Below are 18698 nucleotides of genomic sequence, written 5' to 3'. Positions count from 1 at the left end.
ACGCTCTGTGTTAATACTCTGTGTTAACGCTCTGTGTTCTGTGCTATTCAGAAGGGCCACTGCCCGAAACGTCGCTGGCTTTGTCGTGCTGTCTGGCGTGGCCAGCACTACAAAGGGGCGGGGGGTGGTGGGGGGGGTGGTGGGGGGGGTGGGGGGGGGTGGTGGGGGGGGCGGAGGGGTGGGCCGGGGTGGTGGGGGCGGGGGAAGCGAGGGGCTGTTGTGGGGGGGGCCTGGGTGAGGGGGGCGGGGTGGTGGGGGCCTGGGTGAGGGGGGCGGGGTGAGGGGGGCGGGGTGGTGGGGGCCTGGGTGGGGGGGGGCGGGGGCCGCTCGAGGCGAGGGATTTGGGCGCGGGGGTCAAACGTCGCCCCGCAGCCGACGACGAATCAGAAGCGCACGCGTCGCATCACGTGCCGCCGCGGGATCCAATCAAAACGCGCCACACAGCTGGACCGCCACTCTTCCTGCGGTCCTCCGCTGCCGCCACCCCCGAGACAGCCGCGAGCCGAGACAGCAGAGACAGCCCCAGTAGCAGCAGCACACACACAGCAGCAGCAGCCCGCCACGGTGTCCGTCATGGTGCCCGCCGCCTCCTGCTCCCTCGTCGCCCTCCTCGCGCTGCTCGCCGCGGCGAGCGCCAGCGATGTGCTCGACCTCACGGACGCCGACTTCGCGTCCAGAGTGGCCGGCCACGACATGGTGCTCGTCGAGTTCTTCGCGCCCTGGTGAGCGAGGAGGGGGAGGAGGAGGAGGCCGTGAGCGAGGCGCTTGCTAGAGGCGAGGTCGCCCGGCGTGGGGCAGGGAAGCCGGCGGGGTTCTAGGCGAGGCCGCGGCTCTCGGCTTCGCGTACTTCTTCGGTGAGGGGGTTGAGTTGCCAATGGAAATGTCTCGGTGCTTTTTAAAAAGAAAATCGTTGCAAGAAAGAACACCGCTGGGCGAACGCCACTGCAAGAGATGTGACGGTAGTTGTGACCGTGCACTTGGTAATGAGTCGTGTTTGTGTGGCAGTGGCGCTGATTAATTTGCATGTCGAGTCTTAAAGGAAATGCTCGCGGCCGGGCACTTTAAACTAATTTGGAGTAAATTTCCCCGTCGTTTTAAAAGTAAAAATAATTGTCTAAATGCATCTTGTGTGCTGCCGTGATTTTTAAGTTGATTGACTGGTGCCTGCTCGAAGTGGGTGATTTGTTAATGTTTGAGAATGGGTTTTAATCTATTTTTTACACGGGACTTTGGTCAAATTCCAACGTCGGCTGTAAATCGACTTTTGTTTAAACAGGTTCAGGCTCATCGTGATTTTTCGTGAGATATTGTTTGTGTTTGTCAAATGGTACATTAGCTAATTCATGTATAGTGATTAAAACGAATGCATGACGCAAACTTGGTTTTCCGTGTAATAAATATTAATCGATGTGACCTAACTTCGCGAAAATATAGCTCAATGTACGAGTTAATAAAGCTGTCATTAAATATGTTTAATGTAGCGTTACCGCACACCTAACGTTAGATGTGGACATAACGAATCTCGGTTCGGTCATCGAATGCTGACTGACGGTGGCTAAACCGACTCTGGTATTGCGCAATCGCCGTCGGTGCACGGCCCGTGGTTCGTGTCGTGTAACTCGACAAATGTCGCGGCTCCTCGCCGGCCTCCTCTTGACGCTGCCCAAATCATTGTCGACTCGCTCCAGGTGCGGCCACTGCAAGCGACTTGCCCCCGAGTACGAGAAGGCCGCCACCAAGCTGAAGAACACAGTCGCGCTGGCCAAGGTGCGTGCTCTGCCGTGCTCGCTGGCGAACTTTTCGGGTCTCTTCTGCCACCCTTAACGACGTAACCCCCAGCTACTGGGGGTGCACGGTGGGATGGGGGGAGGGTATCTCGGCAGGGGTGAAAGTTCGCCTCGTCGCCCACTCGTCTTCTCGTTTGGCCACACCCGGCTGCTGTCGTCAGCGCTGATCCCTCCACTTCAATAGGAACCCCCCCACACACACTCCACCTCTTGCTTCCCGGTTCTCCCCCCCTCCCTCCTCATTGCCACCCTTCAGTAAGCTTGTCGGGGTTGGGGACGCCTCCCGAGCCGGACACGGATGTCGACCCAGGGGAGGGCTCCGTGAAGTGGGCGATGCAGCGTTGCCCTGAATGCTGCCCATAGCTTGGTTGTAGTGGGGGAGGGATAGTGCATTGTGGCTGCGTTTATACGCAACGTCTAGAAATGTGAACACCGCTGATGCTGCCTTGCAACCCTACTACAGGGCTGCCGGCCGTGGTGGCGCATACTTGGTAGTTGCAGCGCTTTGCGTGATTCGATGTGGCCACCTTGCACTCGCTCAACTAAATTGGTCACGATTTAGAAACCATTTTAATTTAATATCGTGCGAGTGCCCTTTCTCCAGGTCGTCTGGTTTTCTCCCCCTCCCCCTTCTATTACAGCGCACTCGTTGCGTGAGCAGCAGTGGCTAGTCGCGCTGTAACCATGACCCCGGAAGTGAAGTCGCCAGAGATGATGTGCAGCCTCGGTGTAGTTTTAGAGGAATGTTTAGCGTGTTATCATTCATCTTGTACAAAGAGTGCGTGGGACACGGGGGTAAATCGCTATGGGTGCGGACTATACTGAGCAGTTAGGTTTTTTCGGTAAGTCACGTAGGTAAAAATAAAAATTATAGAAATAAAATAATAAATCACGACGTTTCGGAGGCAACACAAGTCTCCGTCATCAGGTGGGACCGTCACAGATAAATTTACTGTATCAGGTGATTATTTTTATTATTTATTTTTACCTACGTGACATTACCGAAAAAACCTAAGAGTATGAATTCTTGCAGTCACGACAGCTTCAAATCTAGAATTATACTGAGCAGGTTAGTTTTTTTTTGTTATAAAATGAGCTTGAATTGGCACCAGTACAAAAGCAGGAAACAAAGAAATGAATGAATAATTCCACTGGTAAATTAAAGTTAAAATGTAGTTAGCAAAGGTCCCAATGCAGGACACTTGTTTTTTGCGGCCTTGTGAATGTGTTAGCTCCTCAGAAGTAGTGTGTATTTGTGTGTGCAGCTTTTCAGTTCTTGCCACTGAATTTAGGTAATCCTAAGGATTAGAATGTGTGCTGTCTCACGTGGCAGAATGCATTTAAATCAACCTAAGCTGCACCGCCTAAACATGCAAAGCAAATATGTGGAGCCCAAAGGTCAATTTAATTTTAACTATAGCATGCTTTAAGTAATGACATTACAGAGGCTTATTTTATTCTTCACTTTGTTTAAATCCTCCGATTTACTGTGGAAGTGCATTTTTAAAGGGCGGTACACTTAATCCAACTTGGGTGTGGGTGTGCAGTATTGCCTGTAAGAGAAGGCACGATGTTGTATATTGATTGTACAGAGTCAGCTGAAAGGTCCCTCCCTATACCCGTAATTTCAGAAAAAATTATCTAGATTCTAACTTAATTGAGGTATGAATCTGTGTAACTTAAACACAAATTGTTGCTTAAATGACACTTAATCACGTAGTCGTACAAAGGTGAGGATATAATATGAATTGGTATCAAGGCCGTGGAAACCTCAAGTCTAAGTAACAATAGCTTTATTTCAGTTAATTGTAAGAGCACTACTCACCCTTTCAGAGCATGCGCCCGCTTGTAAAATCAACGCCGAGTCTTTACGGCCATGCCCTCTTGTGTTGGAGGGAGGAAATACATGGCAATCTCAGCATGGTGTGACGTTTTTTCTTTACACTGTCACAGGTGGATTGCACCGCCAACACGGAAACATGTAACAAGTTTGGCGTGAGTGGCTACCCCACTCTGAAGATATTCCGTGACGGCGAGCTGTCCAGCGACTACGATGGCCCCCGGACTGCTGGTACTCGCATTTTCTTGCGAATCGATACTGGAGTGATGTGGATGGGGGAGATGCTCATTGAAAGGGTCTTTGGCAAATGTTGGTAAAGTTACCATCTGGTATATTCGACCTGTGTATGATGGGGTCTATTTTTAGTGCATCATATAAAAACAAAATTTCCACTTTTATGTATACTTTTTAAGACGTTCATAATTAAATTAAATACCACCAGCCATTTTTAAGTGAAGTGTACATTTTTTGCAGTAAACAAAGCATAAGAGTTGTAGAAATTGGATGGCTATTTGCACAAATTGTTTTAACCAAAAAAATAACAATACTACTTTTGAGGTGGCTTAATTGCAACATTTTTAATCATTTTAAGCCCGTTGGACACGTTTATTAATTCTTGTTGATTTTCAGTTTCATTTCCCATCACTTGATAAGAGCTAATACAACATGTTGGCTTAGGAGGAATAATGATGACATGTCGTGTCATTTCTGTGGGTAACCTAACCCTTTGGTGTTTTTCCACAACGTGTTTTCCTAAAGTGCCCTTTGCTGATGCAAATAATGTTGCCCTTTGTCCAGAAAAGTCGGCTAAACCAGCTACGTGTCTGAGCACGTGCATATTCTGCTGTGTCTGTGTGCTGTGCAGATGGCATCGTTGGCTTCCTGAAGAAGCAAGCCGGCCCCAGCTCTGTGGAACTGAAGACTGTCGAGGACTTGGAGAAGTTTGTTGGCGATAGCGACCCCAGCATTTTAGGTGAGGAGCTTCCCTGAGCCACCGGACCCGCGTCCGTCTGCTGTTAGGATCCTACACCGGTCTTGACTGGTCTCCTGACGAGGTTATTGGCACCGTGTTGGCAGCTCCGTTTGTTACCCCCCCCCCCCCCACTTTTCAATTTCTTCAATTGGATGCGTGCAATTTTCCATGACGAACAACAAAGCTACGATGCGATTGTCTTCGTTTTTGTCCCCTTTTTCTACGTTGGCAGGATTTTTCAAGGATGCGAGCGGCGATGCACAGACGGAGTTCATGAAGGTGGCGAGCTCGCAGAGGGATAACTACCGCTTTGCTCACAGCAACGTACAGGCCGTGTTGGACAAGCAGGGCACTGACGAGTGAGTGGCTCTCCGTTCGGCCGTGCCATCTGCTTGCCGCACCACACATCTCGTGGCCCTGCCTGACACTTCTGGCGGTTGCTGCTCTGTCAAGCCTAATTCCAGTGGCCGAATATTTTCACTTTACTATTTCATAACGTTGGGTGCTGTTGCTTCCTGTAAGGGAGTGTTTCTAAGCGTTCAAATAATGTACTTGGCTGCTTTCGATTTGATATCGTTTGTAATGTAGAGGATTATTAAACGATATCTGTGAATTGCCAATTTATTCTGTATACCTATACATCACTGTAATTACTGGAAGCAGTTGTAGTACTTATCAGTTGGCACTTAAGAGTAGTGTAGGTGGTGTGCATACAATGTCAATGTGTCAGGTGTACACACGGACATGTATCTGATCTGGGGGTATTGCATGCGTGGTGTGTGCACGCGTTCAGGGCGATCGTGGTGTTTCGGCCGCTTCGCCTCGCTAGCAAGTTCGAGGAGACGCAGGTGACGTATGCTGAGGACTCCTACAGCTCTGCCAAGATCAAGGCCTTCATCCAGGACAACATGTGAGCACGACGGCGATCGCCGGCATGCGGCCCGTCCAACCATTACCATTAGCCCTGCATAATGCTCCCAGCAGGGGGCGGTGTAATTACAGCCATTGTTCAAGTGTTTAGTTTGTTGTCTCTCTCCGCCCTGCACCTTCGATTAGCACGGTTGGCGAGCTACGGTGTGAACGACATTCTATGTGCACAAAGTGTTTGTACATTTTGCAATGGTGGAATGTCTGCCTTCAACCTGCATTAACCAGCATGGTCGAAATATGGTCAAATAACCCTTGCATGGTGTGGGGTGGCCCTCGTCTAGCAGTGGATTGAGAATGCATCGTGGTATTAATCTCTGCCTTGTATTTATCCAGAAAAGCCTCGCAGAGTCTCGATTTAATTTGGCGCTGTAAAAAAATACTTGTACAATTTTCAGGCTTTGTTTGCATGAATTTGAACCAGGTGGGGATGGCAATGACTGCATACATTTGTTAACACGCTTGCTTTACTGCCCCCTACTGTCCACTTCATATTCTATCGGATTTATCACAAATCTATATCATCTACACCAACCCTTGCCTCCAAAGCGTGAGATCACTGGCATTCTCCACAACACCCGGCTCATTCTTTTGAGATGGCTGTGGTCCACAATTTGTTTTCAATTGTACAACAGATATTGCAAACGTAAGCATTCCGAAAGATGCACCGCTTATGGAAGGAGGAGGAGGGGATGGTCTTAAGTTTTTTTGTCCCCTCCCCACTTTCAGTCTGGGAATCTGCCCACACCTTACGGATGACAACAAGGACCTGTTCAAGGGCAAGGACCTGCTGGTGGCTTATTATGACGTCGACTACACCAAGAACCCCAAGGGCTCCAACTACTGGAGGAACAGGTGCACTTCCTACCCACCCACCATTCGCGCATTTACTCGCATACGCTTATGAACTTTGACAGCCAGTTGAGCAGTCGATACAAATGCCGCCCTTTTGTAAGGGAGACGAAGCATTCAAACGAAGTGCAGCGTTACTTTGCCTCTGTCCAGAACGGCAAAACGATGCAGCCATTGAAATCGAATCCGATGAGAAAAATAATCGTTTGAATATGAAATTCAGTATAACAACACACAATCCTTAACCTTTCAACTGTGCATTGCAGTCAAAATTTTTAAAAGCTCCGCAGCTCTGACCAATACTGCAAAAACAAACCATGTTCTGCGTGAAGTCTTGCCCTGCGTGCTGTTTGTGGATGTCTCCCTGCGTGCGTTCCCCCCCCCCCCCCTTTCCATCACGCTGGCTGAACCACTCGTGCTGCTCTGGTGTGCGCCCCCGCAGGGTGATGAAGGTGGCGAAAAAGTTCATCGAAGAGGGCCACACCTTGAGCTACGCCATCGCCAACCACAAGGACTTTGGGCAGCAGCTGTCCGACTACGGGCTGGAGCACGTGAGTGGGGACGTGCCCGTGGTTGCCATCAAGAAGAGCAACGGCGACAAATACATCCTGCGCGAGGAGTTCACGTGAGTGAGCGCGCCCCCCCTCGCCTCGCACCATCGCGGATGCTGCCTGGTTTCAAAATACTGACTGACGTGCGGTGCAGATTTTCAGTTGGCACGGAGCTTTTCACTTCCGGGTACGTTCAAATATTTGAAAGTACGATATGTCAAGCTTCTCCCTTTATACCACATCGGGGTTGCCCTTTCTATGCACTGTCATTTTTATAAAGGTGGTATTTTAGGTGATTTAATAGTTAGCTTGGTTGTGTTTGCTTGTCTATAGAATGTTGGTAAAATATTTGAAAACTTGGTGCTAAATGTGAGGTGTCTGATAAAATAATTTCGCCGTTTGTTTCTAAATCAGTGTTTGCAGGATTTTGCTGTATGAGGTTGGTGTGTAATGTGGAGCCCTGCTAGGTCCATGTGCGATGGTTAACGCGTGCTTTTTTTACACGTGTATTTGGTGCTGTGTGCGTACAGGCGCGACGGAAAGTCTCTTGAAAACTTCCTGCAGGATTACTTCGATGGAAAACTCAAGAAGCACCTCAAGTCTGAGCCCATCCCCGAGGACAACGATGGGCCTGTGAAGGTCAGCTCTAACATGACCTCATCACGTACTCTGTTCTCCAGGGCCCAGAGAGTGAAAGTCATTTTGCCATAGCAGCGTGGAACTTTGGTTCAAGCAATCCGAGGAAAGCCATGAGTGTAATAGTAACTTCAGCTAGTTGTGCTTTCTCCGACTCTCCAATATCCTCGTGCGATGTCTCTCGTGAGATGTCGGCATTTTCCTATCGCTAATAATCCTGAGTGCACCTGATCTTGGGTGCTAAGCAGGATGGAGCCTGGGGGGCCAGTACTTTGATTCGTCGCCACCACATGCAAACAAGTTGTCATAGACAGCTGCAGGATTGCTTGCGTGGTCATCTGCAGATGGCAGTTGCGCACAATCAATTGTTGTACTTTACAACTATGCTCCCCATCATCACGATCTGTGGGCAGAGAGCCCGTAGGTGTCCACTGCACATTCCCCATCTTCACTTAACTGCATGGTGAAGTGTGCTCAAATAAAACTCCCATTTCTAGCATGGCATGGGAAGGCCCTCATCCAGCAGAATTTTGACAAAGTGCTGATACATGTGTGGTCGGCAATAACCAATGTTTGTACGGATAATTTGTTACTCGAGAACGGGCATGGGGTGGGGCGAGCGGAGGGGGATCGTGATGCGGCGATGAGCACAATCTGACCTCTGCAGGTGGTGGTGGCCGAGATATTTGACGAGCTGGTGAACGACGAGAGCAAAGACGTGCTGATTGAGTTCTACGCGCCATGGTGCGGACACTGCAAGAACCTGGAGCCCAAGTACCTGGAGCTCGCCGATAAGGTACGGCCTCTCCCCGTATTGGTAATTTCATGACCTTGTTAAGAATCGTTATTTGAAACTCATTTTTATTGTTCGTCTTCCACCCTATCGTTCATTCATTCAAATAATGGTAGTTTGTGCATAGAATTCACAATCTGTAAGGTAATCCATTCTTGCGTGCACGATTGGAGTAAAGTGTAAATCTATTTTAGCTGCCTTTGGGTCTTTCGGTAAAGTAACGTAGATAGTTTTATTTTTATTAATTTGAACCTATCTAGGTGACTTTGCCGAAAGACCCAAAGAATATGAATTCCTGCAGTCACGAAAGCTTGAAGTCAAGATCTATTTTGTCCAATAAATCGTTATGCCAAAATTTTGTTTCCAAGTGTGCCTGTTGCTTTGAATTATTGCTGATAAATGTATTGATTTTTATTGATTTGTTCTCAATAATTGCTCCTCAACAGCTCAAGAACGACCCCAACATCCTCATCGCCAAGATGGACGCCACAGCGAATGACGTTCCGGCTCAGTATGATGTCAGAGGGTGAGTTTCCTTATTCCGTGAAGCTGCGTTTGATGTGCACATCTCCGCTAACCATCTCCCCGTTTACTAAGTGCTTTACTCTCTCCCCATGCCCCTCTCGCATACTCAGGTTCCCAACTATATACTTCTCCCCGATGGGTAGCAAGGACAGCCCCAAGAAATACGAGGTGAGTGAGGCCTGCAAGGCAAGTGCACGCTCTCGAAAAGCGCCGTCCCACTCGGAGGGAATGCGACATCTCAGCACATCCTGACAGTATTGCTTCAATCCGTATAGTTGTATGACACCTATAAACACTGTTGCTTACCCCCCTCCGTGCCCCATGCCATACGAAAGAGAGACTTGGATGGAGTTTGACGTGCATGTGGATGTACGTGTGCAGGGGGGCCGCGAGGTGAGCGACTTCATCAGCTACTTGAAGCGGGAGGCGACCAAGAAGCCCGTGGTCGTGGAAGAGGAGAAGAAGAAAGAGAAAAAGAAGTCCGATGATGAGCTTTAAGGTGGCCGTGTAGGGTGGGGGGGGCGGGGGGGCAGCACTTGATCATGGGGATGGGTTTTGCGTGTTGCTTTTTTTTGTGAAAAGCAACAACATTTAGTTTTTTTTTTTGGACCAGTCCCCCCCGCAGCGTTCACGGCACATTCCCAAACACTGCGAGTTTTATTTTGTAATATTTTTGTTGTGTTGTCTGTGATAATCCAAGGCCAGGCCTTAAAGCCTTTGGATGGTTTTTTTTGGTTACATGACGGCAACTTCATTGGCTCTCCCTGCTGTGTGTAAAGCGCTTGTTTCCCAGGACGGCCTGGCAATTGTCAGTGCTGAACGCTGCAGCGAAGATCTAAAGTTGGAGCACACTGAAACGCGCATGGTAGGGGATGGCGTAATTTTTTTACTAGCTGGGGTGGGGGTTGTAGTATAAGATTAATAAATTTAACTTGCTACGCTCTTCCCTTAACCTTGCCAAGAAAATGACTGCAACAAATGTTGGTTTCAGAATCCCTGTGTTGTGTGTCTTCCCGGCTGTTCGGTGCATGTTTTAAACCCACAATTATCTAAATCACCACTGCTTGTGCTGGAGTCTAGGAGATGTTACTGTGCCACGGAGAAATTCCATCCCTGCGTAGCGCTTTTCAAAATACTGTTGTCTCTTCATACTGTCATCTTCTCATACTGTCTCGTCTCCAATTCTCGTTGGATGGCGCTGGGCCTTGGGGCGTTACATTTCTTTGTGTGCGGGTGACAGTTGTGAGATTTGGACCACCTGTGGTGGTTAACTCGAAGCAAAATTGCTTTGGGAACCGGTTTTCCACAAATGTGAAGTACCCACCGCCAATTTCAAACGGCAGTGTAACTCATTGTAATGGTCGTCATGCATAATATTACAGAACAATATATTTTGCTTTGTTTATCCACCCAAGCCCATCTGATATTGTTTTAATGAGAGTGTGGGAAGGCTTTCCGTGGTACAAACGTCTTGTGCTGCTAACGCCAAGAATCCAAGTGGCTTCTTGGCATGACCTACCAGCCCCTGAAGGAAATGTTGTCGATGCACTGCTCTGGGACACAGGTGCGATGCGGGCATTTAGTGGTTCTAAAACTCTGCGCAAATGTTTTCAACAATTAAAATTCGCACCAACAGTATTCCATCATGGGTGTGAAACCTGCTTTTGAGAGTGTGGCCTGTTTTAGTGCCCTTTATAACAGATGTTTCACTGCCACTTAATGCCTTACAACTTCATTTACCCAAACAAGACCCTAGAAATTCCTTTATTTCGATTTCGACGCTGTAAATGGGGGGGTGATTGAAATTCCTTTACATTGAAAACTGAGTGGAGTGCTTGCATTCCTGTTGTCACGATGGCTCTGGCTTGAGGGAGTTGTGCAGGTTTGCAGTGTGGATGTTCTCTGGGCGAGGCTTCAAAATAAAATGAACAATGTGTGCGTTGCACTGACGTGAACCCCAGAGAGTGTGCCCTCAATATTGGATGTTGTGTGTGAATGTGGTTTTTTTGTACGGCAACGTTCGTTTACATTTCACACGGATTCCCAGGTGCTCATTGACTATCGGTCAACTTTTACACGTGAAACAATATCCACAAATATGGGGTCCTGAGAAAAATACGTTCTTTAGATTTCACTGCATCTGTTTCCTAAAATAATACACGTACGACTTAACATTATAGCTTGCAAAACACAATTGGGAGTTAAATGGTTTACACGGTTAAAATAATATGGGAAGTTTCTCCAAAATTCACTCCCCTTTAACCATGAACACACGGCGCTTTGCTATACAACGTCTTCACTATGAACACTGCTGTGGTCTTCCATCTTGTTCACTACCGTTTACAACACTATGCTGTACCATATACCATATTGTTCACCATTAAACACGGCGCTCTGCTATGCAACATCTTCACCACCATGAACGCACACTGTTATGCTACACGCCATCTTTGCGCACTACGTTTTATTATTTTGACTTTGAACTTTAACGATGTGTTGATCGCTGCAAGGGAAGTGGTTTATACGGCACTTAAATCTTTAAGGAATGTAGAATATGAAATTCTTAAGGATTCTTGAAATTACAACATGTGTCTGTGGGGGGCGCAAGAGACGTATAACCAGATGTGGATTTCGTTAAAACATCGAGTATCTTTCAAACTGACATCCTTGCTTGAGCAAATAAGTAGTCTGGCAACAAACGCGTGAACATCAGTTTTGACTTTAATTCAAAGGTACGAATCAGGGAGGGAAAAAAAATGTGATTATAAAAAAAAGTGCGCGCCCAACGTGGGGCTCGAACCCACGACCCTGAGATTAAGAGTCTCATGCTCTACCGACTGAGCTAGCCGGGCAGCTGGGGAACTTTGGAGGTTCAGTGGGCTGAAGTCATTCACTATCGGTGCGACGGTGGCTGAAATTTGGACTTGTGACTTATTTAGTGTAAATTACCACCATATTTATGGAATGTTTAAACACCCATGGCACATGCATGAATGTAGTGCTACTATTGCTGCTTCATTTGGACCTGCGTCTCGTGGCTGAGGTTCTGGCTTTAAAAAAGAACGCTTGTATGCAGCAACCTGGCTCTGATGAAGGGATATTGTGCTTTATTGATTAATTAACATTGTGCCGAATAGAAACTAGATCTCGCAATTGGAAGTTTAGAATTTCCTACATAAGCGTTCACGCCCGATATATAATTCAGAATAGTTGTTTGAGGTTGGATCGTGTAGGTATAATGTGAATGTTTAACTGTAACACTTTTCACCAATAAACAGATTTACTTGATCACATTTTGGCTTTTGGCTGCTAACCATCGACGGCGGTCGTCACCGCATCGCGTGGCGCTTTCAGATGCGCTTCTGCGGCCGTCTGGAACGCTCTTCCGATATTACACTTTGAAATCATCTCGATTGACGATCAAATTTCTTTAAAACTGCTTTTTGTGTTTGGTTTGTCCTTCCCCGCACATCCGATTAGCACGGTTGGCTACGTACGGTGTAAAAGAAGTTCAACATAGAGTCTAACCATTTAAATCGCACGCAATCCACTTCAAACGATTGGACTGTGCTCGCGATGGCCCAAGACGCCACGTTAAAGACTCCGGATAAAGAAGCTCGTGCCTTCAAACTCTGAGCTCTTGCTAACAACTTGATGGTACTACTGGGGTGGAATCTGCAGCGAAATAAAAAAAATCTTTTTTAATCATAACCGGTTTCGCAGAAAAACTAAAATCAACCTTATTTACGCGATCGAACCCAAAAAACGTTATTATGAATATTGGTCTCAAAAGCCGACGAGTTTAAACTTATGTGTTTGCCTGTCGGACCGCAGTGAAAGTTGTTCTGACACGTCGATACAATGCGTAATCTTATGTAAATCTTCATCTAATTTTAAAAAATGCATTGGGAAAAAAGTTAAAGTTGTGTAAGAATTCCCAACTGGTCGGCTTCAAAGAGAAGCTGGTTTGTGAAGTGTTGGTGATGCAGTGTCCAAGTGGAGGGTGACAATGTGATGAGTGACACACACACACCATCCCACCCCTCCTAAAATAAGAACATTATAGTGACTTTAACAACTCCGAAACGCATTCATTAATAACATTGTGACCTTCAAAGGAAAACATATAGGCGACGTTTCAGGCAATGACCCTTCATGTGTGAATTGTGCTTGCGTTGTTACACCGCCAACGCAGCAGCAGCATCATCGATTAATCTGTTCCAATTTTATGAATCGCATACTCCTTTTTCCCTCCTGATGACGATCGCTTGTGTTGTGATCGAAACGTCGTAGTTTTTTGTTATTTTCTTTGAACCGATCTCCGTGACTTTACCGAAAGACCCAAAAATAATCGCAAACCCGTCAACCCCTTATCAGTGCTGCCTACCTCATGACAGACCAACTCAGACCTCATTGGTCACCCCGTGCCCCTCATAAACCTCAACGTTCAACCTACAAAGTCCCATCATCACAAGGGAGACACACAAACAAGGAGACTATTCATGTTTTACTTGATTTCCCTGCACAACAATACGGGTAGACCCAGTGCCGGATTATCCCAGTAGCAAAGGTAGCTGAGTACATATGTAGTAGCTACTACATATGTACATATGTTGAAACATATGTTGGAACAGATGTAGTAGTAGCTACTACTACATGTGTTGTAGCTACGGGCCCCGCACTTTCAAGGGCCCCGCGCTAAACGCTTTCAAGCTATCAATTCCGGTTCAGTGATTCTGCACTTGCTCAATTACTATAGTACTATACTGCCTTCAACTTGTATGAACGACTGGGTGTTTAAGGTTAGCGATCGGTCATATTATCTGGCTGTATAGCAAATGAAAAAATACAATTACTTTACTGTGCAAATAAAAAAGTTTGTGTTTTAATATTAACGTGTTTTTTATATTTAGGGCCCCTTTATAACATCGTGCCGCTCTAGCTTAATCCGGCACTGGGTGTTGAACCGTATAGGTTGACAGGTGACGATGGAGTCGTCGAGATTGAGATAAACCGCCCCATCTCGTTAGGGGCCGTCCATAAATGACGTCACGCACCTAGGGGGGGGGGGGGGGTCAGACATTGTGACGATGTGTGACGAGGGGGGGGGGGGGTTTGAGAAATGTGACGTCACATCAACATGCGCAACTTTAAATAAATATAGACAACACGTTCTACTTAATTAAATATACTTTTGAATAAATGTTTTCTCCTACAACATCAGAGTACAGCGCCACATTAAATACGCACTACAATGGCAATAGTTTAAAGCGATTTGAAGCATGTTTTATTGGGGGGGGGGGGCAGAGCTTTGTGACGTCCTATTTGAGGGGGGTCTGACTTTTTGTGACGCCGTGTGACGAGGGGGGGGGGTCAAAAATCGTCCAAAATCGCGTGACGTCATTTATGGACGGCCCCTGACGGCAATGCCACGCGTGGAGTTGGAACCGCCGATTATCACCACTGTCACCATAAATCGCGAACTATTGCTAATGAAATAAATAATGACATCTCATCACAAACATCTTGGCGCGTAATAAGTCCGAAGCGCATGCGCCGCGTGACGTGCGTGACTTGTGTAGGGACCGGTGCAACCATCATCATCATACCCATAGGTAATCGATGCAATACAAATCACAATGCATATAGGCGTGCAATGACAGCTATTACAAATCGCAGTGCGTATAGGTATCGGCTGCCATGCATTATAAACCGTAGTCAGTATAAGCAGCAAGCGTGATGTCATATTATACATTATAATACGTATAGGTATACAATGGCACGCCTTATGCATCGCAATTTACATCGGCGTTAGCTCACGTTCGTTAAAATGCAAAGCGTTGTTCGTATAAGCATATATTTACTTGTCATTACGTTACAAATCATAATGCATCTCAGGTATGCAGCGACAGGCATTTTGTAAATCAGAAGGTATTTAGCTCACGCTCGTTGATTATAAACTGTAGTGCAGAAAAGCAGCTCACTCACATTGCATTATAAATCGTAGTCCGCATAGACAGACGGCGGGGCATGTATTGTAAATCGTAATGCAGATACGCGCGCCCTCACTATAACTCATTGAGGCGAGGGCGCCTCGCCATTGGTTGTGAGGCGGTCACGTGGCGCGTCGGACGCGTAAGAGCGCTGGGAATTGTAACGCGCCGCCGCGGAACGCGAACAGACGCGTTAATTCTCCGCTTTTAATTCGCGCGACAAAAATAAAATTAACATCACCAGGGCAACAGATACAATTAAAAACAACAGATACAATTAACAACATCACCAGGACAACAGATACAATTAACAACATCACCAGCAGGACGAGGAACTGCTGCTGTGGTAGACGCAAGGCGGTGAGGCGGCTTCGGTGAGTGCGTGAGAAGCGTTAATGTTGTTGTTGGTGGTGGTGTTGTTGTTAGTGTTGTTGGTGGTGGTGTTGTTGTTGGTGGTGTTGGTGGTGTTGTTGGTGGTGGTGTTGGTGGTGTTGTTGTTGGTGGTGTTGTTGTTGGTGGTGTTGTTGGTGGTGGTGTTGGTGGTGTTGTTGTTGGTGGTGGTGTTGTTGGTGGTGGTGTTGTTGGTGGTGTTGTTGGTGGTGGTGTTGTTGGTGGTGGTGTTGTTGGTGGTGGTGTTGTTGGTGGTGTTGTTGTAGGTGGTGGTGGTGTTGTTGGTGGTGTTGTTGGTGGTGGTGATGGGGCAGTTGTGGAGAGAGTGGAGAGTTTCCCATACCTGGGCAGTGTGCTTATGACCGGCTCCAGTTTTAACAGCAGAGGTCTCACTCCGAATCAGTCGAGCGGCAATATCTTTTCATCGGTTGCGTAACGCTGTGTGGAAGCTACCTGGTCTGTCACTCCGCACGAAGCTTCAGGTCTTCTCGGCCACGGTCATTCCCTCCCTTCTCTACGCTTGCGAAACGTGGACCCCCCTAATGGAGCATCTTCGCCGGTTGGAAACATTTAGGCTGGCCTGCCTACGATCCATCCTGGGTTTAACCAGGCTGGATTGTGTGAGGAGCTCACAAATCCTTGAAAGATCTGGGCAAAGTCCCATCGGTGAGCTCCTCCGGCAGGCAAGGCTGCGTTGGCTGGGTCATGTAGCCCGCATGCCCAGCCACCGCATGCCTAAACAGCTTTTGTTCGGCCGGATAGAGGGGGCTAAACGGGCGCGGCACGGACTAGAGAAGAGATGGAGTGATGTGGTACAGGAGGACGTGGAGCTGAGTGGACTTGCCGATGACTGGTGCCAGCGGTGTCAAGATCGGCCTCAGTGGAGGAGGCTCGTGAAGGACGCTACTGGGCAGTTGGAGGCAGTCGCCCTCCAGCAACAACGGAGGGCGGAAGAGCGACGCTCACAACAACGAGCGGAGCGCCGGGTGGCTAAAGCACAGCAAGTTGGCACAGTAGGGGGCACAGGTGGTGCATCAGCCAGTCATCTCGGTCATCTCAGTCAGTTGACCCGTGGCACCTGCTGGGTCTGTCCCGTGACCTCCTGCCAGCGGGCGTTCGACACTTCACGTGGCCTCAAGGTGCACATGGCCTGGCACAAGCGTCGTGGTGACGTCACCGCCACTTAGTGGCGAATGGCGGTTGTTGTTGTTGGTGGTGTTGTTGGTGGTGGTGTTGTTGTTGGTGGTCGTCACCCTGGGTGTAAACAACACACACAGGGGGGTCTTAGCCGAGGACGTCGCTCCACCGCGGAGGAGATGGAGCCATCGAGTGCGCCACCGCGTGTCGCGAGGTGGATCGTGCTGCTGGGACTGCGAGAGGTGGCGGCCACTCGGCTCAAAGCAGCCCTCGATCCATCCAGCAGTGGATTGGTCACGACATGACGAGGGTGACGCGACTCCTCCCTGTGGAGACGGAGCGATGGAATCGTCAACTCGCCGATGCGTGGATTGTCACAGTGTGAGAGTGGATTGATCACGACGAGAGCCAACGCTTAATCGCAGCCGTGTCATGTACAGAGCAGTACATGGAGGACACTCCCTGTGGAGATGGAGCGATGGAATCTGCTCGTGTGCGCGTCGTGAGGTGGATTGGTACGGCGCGGAGCTGCGAGAGGTCAACAAAAAGCTTCATAGCTCATCGGATTCCTCTCCGCAGTCTCAATGAAGCTTCTGATGCGGCGACTTTGCTCAGGAGGCCATCCAGTGCCGGATCGATCATGGCTGGTGGCTGTGGTGACACCCCGCGTGTCCAATCCACTGCTGGATGACGTCCTCCCCACTGAACGTGCGACGTTGCCCCAATGTGTTGTCGTTCGTGAGGGTTGTTTGACCATACTTCACCACGCTGGTCAGTGCGGGTCGGTGAAGTGATTGGGGTTGTTGGCACATTGTTATCAGCACTTATTATTTCCACTTTTAGTATTATGATTATGAATCAAGTGCCAGTTTTGACTTGTGAATGTCCATGAATGTGCGTGCCGCGCTGCGACCATCACGATCCAAAACGATCGATCCAGCACACTAACCCACGGGCTGATTCCATCGCTCCATCTCCCTCTGTACCGGAGCGATAATAAGTAGCAGGAACTCGAGCTGACGTCCTGCGGGCGCTACCAACCCCCCCCCCACGAGCTGTAAATAGAATCTGCGTCACTACCTACACGCAACGATAATTAGAAATGTACTCCCCACTTAGCTAAGCAGCATTAAGCCCGGCTCGTTTCTTGGATGGGATGCTGCCGGGCCCAACGGGGTGGTGTGTTCTAGGCCGCTGCGAGCCTGCGTGTCTGGCAGTAGGGAGTGTCATTCAGCGTAATCAATTGTTGTACTGTACTGCTATGCTCCTCGGCGTACTCTCCCCACACTGACCAGCGTGGGCCATTAACACCCCACCCACCCCTAGTAGGCATATGGCGTGTGGGTGGGAAGACGGCTTTTCACGCACAACGAAACACATTCCTGCGGAGGGAGCTGGTAGGAACGTTGGGTTGCTCGGTCAATGGCCAGGGTCAACGGCGGCGTGGTGTATTCCGCAAATATGGCCGACTGTGAGGGCGGGCACAAGCCGGCAAACGTTGCGTTTTATAAGGGCACCACGGGGTGACCAGCCCCTCCCCACCCAGCCCCATCCCTCCCACCCCCCATCCAGCCCCTCCCCACCCAGCCCCTCCCCACCTAGCCCCACCCAGCCCCTTCCTCCCCACCCAGCCCCTCCCTGCACGACAGACACAATAATCCCCTGTGGGCTGGTGGAACTAGTGGGTTCCTACCAGTATAAACCTCAAGTCCACCAAGATCTGTGACTCTCTCAAACCCGCTGGGCTGCGAAGTGGCCGGGAGGTGGCAGCACAGCGTGGACCCAGCGTGCGGTTCTCTCGTCCAGGTGCCTCCAGTTTTCTCTCAGAATTATTTTTTGAAAATAATTTGTACAAAAATTCTAATGCAGGACCTTGAGATGAAACATGTACATGCGTTGATGAGGGCTTCTCTATGCCAAATGGGCCGAGGGGGTTATTTAAAGACGCGTCTTCACACAACGCGTTTTTGCTATAAACACATTTATTTTTTTTATTCGGGAACACTTTGCACAATGCGGAACGTGCACCGCTATGACACGGAATGTGCACCGCTATAACGTGGAATGTGCACCGCTATAACACGGAATGTGCACCGCTATAACACAGAATGTGCACCGCTATAACGTGGAACGAGCTCCGTTATAACACGGAATGTGCACCGCTATAATGCGGAACGAGTTCCGTTATAACACGGAATGTGCACCGTTATAACACGGAATGTGCACCGCTATAACACGGAACGAGCTCCGTTATAACACGGAACGAGCTCCGTTATAACACGGAATGTGCACCG

General features: G+C 48.6%; 2 protein-coding genes and 1 non-coding gene across 4 annotated transcripts in view; 2 read left to right on the top strand and 1 right to left on the bottom strand.

Moving 5' to 3' along the window:
• Positions 1-419: 419 nt before the first annotated feature.
• Positions 420-10839, top strand: PDIA3 (protein disulfide isomerase family A member 3). Its single transcript, XM_078874697.1, has 13 exons — positions 420-722; positions 1689-1767; positions 3741-3858; positions 4493-4600; positions 4833-4959; positions 5394-5510; positions 6257-6382; positions 6822-7004; positions 7461-7569; positions 8234-8362; positions 8806-8885; positions 8995-9052; positions 9266-10839. The coding sequence occupies exons 1-13, from the start codon at positions 574-576 to the stop codon at positions 9380-9382; spliced, it is 1500 nt and encodes a 499-aa protein (XP_078730823.1). The 5' UTR covers positions 420-573; the 3' UTR covers positions 9383-10839.
• Positions 10840-11663: 824 nt separating this feature from the next.
• TRNAK-CUU (transfer RNA lysine (anticodon CUU)) lies at positions 11664-11736 on the bottom strand. The gene has a single exon. It is a non-coding gene; the product is annotated as a tRNA-Lys (tRNA).
• Positions 11737-14991: 3255 nt separating this feature from the next.
• Positions 14992-18698, top strand: part of LOC144945985 (peptidyl-glycine alpha-amidating monooxygenase B-like) — a 43366-nt gene continuing 39659 nt past the window's right edge. Inside the window, exon 1 of one of the 2 annotated variants that reach the window (XM_078874696.1) lies at positions 14992-15251. The gene's annotated coding sequence lies outside the window, so the exon portion shown is untranslated. The remainder of the gene's footprint in view (positions 15252-18698) is intronic. The other variant, XM_078874694.1, reaches the window with a different exon arrangement.

The sequence above is a fragment of the Lampetra fluviatilis genome, chromosome 39 (genome assembly GCF_964198595.1).
Source record: "Lampetra fluviatilis chromosome 39, kcLamFluv1.1, whole genome shotgun sequence".
NCBI classification, from domain to species: domain Eukaryota; kingdom Metazoa; phylum Chordata; class Hyperoartia; order Petromyzontiformes; family Petromyzontidae; genus Lampetra; species Lampetra fluviatilis.
Note: the sequence above shows the minus strand (reverse complement) of the source record. Positions and strands in the feature narration are given on the sequence as shown.